Source organism: Macrobrachium rosenbergii, chromosome 15 (genome assembly GCF_040412425.1).
Source record: "Macrobrachium rosenbergii isolate ZJJX-2024 chromosome 15, ASM4041242v1, whole genome shotgun sequence".
Classification (NCBI taxonomy): domain Eukaryota; kingdom Metazoa; phylum Arthropoda; class Malacostraca; order Decapoda; family Palaemonidae; genus Macrobrachium; species Macrobrachium rosenbergii.
Genome location: NC_089755.1, coordinates 13,060,868 through 13,066,779, shown reverse-complemented (window position 1 = coordinate 13,066,779; position 5,912 = coordinate 13,060,868). Strand labels below are relative to the sequence as shown.

The 5,912-nt window shown below is 40.2% G+C and overlaps 1 protein-coding gene across 1 annotated transcript; it reads left to right on the top strand.

Moving 5' to 3' along the window:
• The first annotated feature begins 380 nt into the window (after nucleotides 1-380).
• On the top strand, nucleotides 381-1,466 carry LOC136846260 (uncharacterized). The gene is made up of 2 exons (XM_067117068.1): nucleotides 381-426; nucleotides 703-1,466. The coding sequence occupies exons 1-2, from the start codon at nucleotides 381-383 to the stop codon at nucleotides 1,464-1,466; spliced, it is 810 nt and encodes a 269-aa protein (XP_066973169.1).
• The last annotated feature ends 4,446 nt before the right edge of the window (nucleotides 1,467-5,912 follow it).

The window sequence follows — 5,912 nt, the reverse complement described above, 5'->3', positions numbered from 1 at the left end:
TATTTAATTTCTTTCATTTTTTTATGTAATTTGTTTCATTTTAGGCATATAAGGGAGGGAAACTATTTTCTTATTTTCTGTATTCCATGTACTCTGCATTTTCCTGTAAGAAATCCTCCTATACACAGGAATCTTGTGGGTTTCTCTTTTCCATCTTCAGAAGAAAAAATGGAAAGAAGTTTTTGTTTGGTTTATTATTATTATTATTATTATTATTATTATTATTATTATTATTATTATTATTAGTAGTAGTAGTAGTAGTAGTAGTAGTAGTAGTAGTAGTAGTAGTAGTGGTGTAAGTGGTAGTTGTATCACTATGAAACGTGGGAAAATAAAAAACAAATAAATATATACAGAACAAAATCAACAAACAGGCAACCATGACACAAAGCAAAGAAAAACTAAAGAAAGATCGATTTAACTTAGGTAGGTCACTCGGGTCTCTCTCCCTCCATCCATCCCAGTTGCCTCAGAGCTGTTAGAGTAATAGGATGCGTCAGCTCGCTCGCGCGCCTGCTTCCCTCCGGTGCGTCTTCTTCTTCTTCTTCTTCTTCTTCTTCTTCTTCTTCCTCAGGCAGTGTTGAAATTCCTTCCTTCCTTCTTTTATGTATATCTAGACTAGAGGTGGACTCTTCAAGTTTTATTTCTCTCTCTTCTCGTATGCTTCAATGAACGATGTACAGTAGGTTGTTGTTTATGAAGTGCTGTTGGGGTGGGGCCCCTCCCGCCCCACCCACACAAGCACACCTACACAACCCCCACACAGCACCCCACACCCACACAGCACCCCACACCCACACAGCCCCAAACCCACACAGCACCCCACACCACACAAACACTCCCACACAGCACCCCACACCCACACAAACACTCCCACACAGCCCCAAACCCACACAGCACCCCACACCCACACAAACACTCCCACACAGCCCCAAACCCACACAGCACCCCACACCCACACAAACACTCCCACACAGCACCTCAGATTGGCACAAACACCCTCACACCTACACAAACACCATACCCACACAAATACCCCTAAACCCACACACACACACCCATACACCCACACAAATACCCCACAAACAACCCAACATCCACACAAACACCCCCACACAAACAACCCCACACCCACACAAACAACCCCACACCCACACAAACAACCCAACATCCACCCCATACCAACACAAACACCCCCACACCTACACAAACAACCCCACACCCACACAAATACCCCCAAACCCACACACACAACCATACACCCACACAAATACCCCACAAACAACCCTCACCAACAACCCCACACCTACACAAACACCTCCACAAACAACCCCACACCCACACAAACACCCCCACACCTATGCAAGCAACCCCACACCCACACAAACAACCCCACACCCACACAATACCCCCACACCCACACAAACAACCCCACACCCACACAATATGTTTATTTACACAAATAATCCCACACCCACACAAATACCAACCCACACAAACACCCCATACCCACACAAACACTTCCCACACCCACACGGCTTCATAGCTTCCCCTAGTTTTATCAGGGAGAGAGAGAGAGAGAGAAGAGAGAGAGAGAGAGAGAGAGAGATTTTTAAAGAGTTAGACGATCTCTCTCTCTCTCTCTGACAGTTTGAGACATTATTATATATATTTATCTAATAATAATAATTCGGTATATTTCATTATTAGCAGCTTCTTTACTCACAGGCTATTATTATTATTATTATTATTTGAAGGAGTAGACCTTCTTTTAAACAGGTATTATTAAAGGATGGGCTGTATTATGTATTATTTATCTTATATAGTTCTTTTCTATTAATCCTTATGATTCGCTTTTCAAACTCAGCGATTTAGTCAGCAACTGGCCGATTTCATGTTGGAAAAGAATAGTGTGCGGAATATTTTTTTGAGTCTTTTATTTAAAATATCAATCAAAATCGCTCGTCTGGATTCAGGTTCTATTTTTTTACCGTCGACATGTTTTGACCAGCTTGGCATTTATCCTCTGGATTTTAATTGCAGAAGGTCTGAAGAAACAGGTGCTCGGGTTATTTATTTATAGGGGTCTTGATCGGTGCTGAATTATTTATTGGCTGCCTTATTTATGTACCCTCAGGCGGAGCCTTTTTTCCCAGGTGGATGTGCGGGCGGCGTTGTAGTGCTGGGGATGAATGGAAGAATTTTTTATCCTCCGATGCCGATTTTTTATTTGCACGTTCGCTTTGGGGATCGCTCGGATGCATGTCTCCTGGCTGCCGTTGGGAGGAGAAATATTTCCTGCGTAATGTTGAGGTTGGTTTCTCCTTCCCAATGTGCAATGCTTCCAAAGAGGCGTAGTTTGGGTTAATTATTTTGATGTTCGTGATTATTTTTTTTCTTTATATTCTCTGGTTATGGACGGTCCTGGCATTTATTAAACAGATAGCCCCTTCGTGGCAGAAATCTATTGGAGAAACACATGGTAGTCATTTTCCGATTTTTAGAACCGAGGCATCCTCGGATTTTAGCATGAGTACCGGTATACCATTTTCGTTTTCTTCAAAAACCTTCCTGCTGAGGGGGCTGGGTTGTTACGCATAACCAGGCTGCTCGTCTTTTGCTTTTATAATAAATAACCAGATGTATGTTCTTCTTGGAGTCAGCAGGGCTGACATTATTTTCGATGATGTTTTTGAGGCGCGTTCGTCTTCTTTATATTTTATGGTGAAATTGTCCTTTATAAGAAATTTCACCATAAATTTATAAAGAAGACGAACGCGCCCTCAAAAACATCATCGAAAATAATGTCAGCCCTGTTGACTCCAACAAGAATATACATCTGGTTATTTATTATAAGAGCAAAAAATATTTAAGCCTGGTTATGCGTAACAACCAGCCCCCATCAGCAGGACCCCTTGAAGAAAACCAACGTATTATACCAGTACTCATTCCCCGTCCGAGGATGCCTCGGTTCTTACATCGGTATGACCACCATGCGTTTCTCCAAGAGGATTTCCTGCCACGCCCAAGAGGGGGCTATCTTTAATTTTAGGACCGTCCATAACCAGAGAATAGAAAGAAAAACATAATCACGATCATCAAAATAATTGACCGAACTACCGACCACCGCCGCCTTTTCTTGGAAGCATTGCACATTGGGAAGGAGAAACCAACCCTCAACATTACGCAGGAAATATTTCTCCTCCCCACGGCAGCCAGGAGACATGCACCGAGCGATCCCCATAGCGAACGTGCAAATCAAAATTCGGCATCGGAGGATCGAAATTCTTCCATTCATCCCCAGCACTACAACGCCGCCCGCACATCCACCTGGGAAAATAGGCTCCGCCTGAGGGTACATGCCCCGGGCAGCCAATAATAATTCAGCACCGATCAAGACCCCCCTATAAATACCAACCCGAGCACCTCGTTTCTTCAGACCTTCTGCAACTACATCCAGAGGATGACCAACAAGCTGGTCAAAACATGTCGACGGTACCTAAAATAGAACCTGAATCCAGACGAGCGATTTCTGATTGGATATTTTAATAAAAGACTTCCCATATTCCGCACACTATTCTTTTCCAACATGAATATCGGCCAGTTGCTGACTGACATCGCTGAGCCTGAAAAGCGAATCATAAGGAAGATAGAAAAGACACTATATAAGATAAATTCGCATAATACAGCCATCCTTTTTAATATTATTATTATTATTATTATTATTATTATTTTATGTAATAATTATGTTGCACTTGGTGAATAATAATAATCATAGGTATTTTATATTGAATATTGGATCCCTGGTATGAAAAGCAATTTATGAATTAGTGCATTTGGGGAAGTTCCTGGCGGGGTATTGTTTTTTTGGTGGGGGAATGTTTGCTGACTCCCCTACCTGGGACTTGTTCACCGGCCTCCCACCCCGCCCCCCTTATATCCCCCTATCTATCCATCCCCTGCCAACCCTTTGCTCCTGCCACAACCAGCTTTTTTTTTTGGTAACTTTTTTATATAGTTATCGCCTATATTTTCCAATTAGGACAGTGTTGCCATCAGACGTTTCATCTTTATGCTATGAGAGAGAGAGAGCCATTTAGTAACAAAGTATATTTTTGAATGACAGCAGGCAACGAAGTGAGACAGGAAACAAAGACTAAAAAATTCCTTGTCTGTGACGTTCTCTCTCTCTCTCTCTCTCTCTCTGTTTTTCCAAGTATATAAAAATAATTCGGTATATTATTTCACCATTAGCTTCGTACAAGACGTGCAGTAATCACGCATAGGCCTACAACGATAAAATTAATTAATTATTATTATTATTCAGATGAACAGTAATAATAATAATAATAATAATTGTCTCAGTGAAATTTATCGGTCGAGGCCAGTGGTTCCCAAACTTTTTTTGGCCACGCCACACCTAATCACCTCTCCAATCCTGATGCCCCTAGGGTGATTATATATATATATATATATATATATATATATATATATATATATATATATATATATATATATATATATATATATATATATAATTCACTTATATATTCACGTTGGGAACCACTGGTACTCTAGGCCTATGCATAATTGCTGCACGTCTTGTACAAAGTTCATGGTGAAATTATTTTTTTATATACTTAGTAAAAACAGAGAGAGAGAGAGAGAGAGAACGTCACAGACAATAATATTTTTAGTCTTTGTTTCCTTTCTCAATTCGTTGGCCGTTGTCATTCAAAATATACTTTGTTACTAAATGGCTCTCTTCTCTCTCTCTCTCTCTCTCTCTCTCTCTCTCTCTCTCTCTCTCTCTCTCTCTCTCTCTGCATATGAGGCTTTATAATAATTTGGCACATTTCATCATTAGCTTCGTAGAAGACGTGCAGCAATCATGCATAGGCCTAGACAGATAAAATCAACAGCTCCACTGGGACAAATTATTATTATTATTATTATTATTATTATTATTATTATTATTATTATTATTATTATTATTATTATTATACAAAAGACATTGAAGCTCTATTTCCATAGTGTGTGTATTGGTAGGATGCTTGGAATTATATAGCGAGGGAATGAAAGGCTTCTTTACGTAAACATTCAAACTTTGATTTTACTTATATAACAACTCATTTCAACGATTTAATACAATATATAGATAGAAAATACATTTTTGTTTTCTCATGTCATAAAGATCATTCTTGGTTTTTATTTAAAACTGAAAAAATATATCGATTTGCAAAGCAATGTTGCCTGAGCATATTTTGATATACATAAATATCTATCTTACCTATCCGTATATCCATACCCATCTCTGTACCATACCTATCCATATACCCATACCCATATCCATTCCATACCCATATCCATACCACACCCACACCTATACTCATACCCCTACCATACCCATACTCATACTGATACCCATACCCACATCTGTACCATACTGATAACCATACCCACATCTGTACCATACCCATATCTGAAACAATACCTGCACCCATATCTGTACAATAACCATACCTATACCTATACCCATACCTGTACCAATACCCATACCCATATCCTTACCATACCCATACCTATACCCACCATATCCATTCCATATCCATATCCATACCATAACATTCGCATACTTTCCGGTCATATACAAACTTCATAAAAAATGGAAAAGGGAAGGGGGAGGGGGAGGGGGAGGGAAAAGGGATGGGAAAGAAGGAGGGGAGCAGAGGAGGAAGGGGTGAGGGGTATTATCATTTTTCCATGAGGGAGTTAAGGTCCCAGGGAGAATGGGGTGGGTTTAGGGACCACACCGCTTAAACGGGTTTATCGTAAAACATCATAACACCAGTATCCATACCCATACCCATTTGAATCCTGCTCAGTTCTCTGCAAATCAATCGAATTTTGAC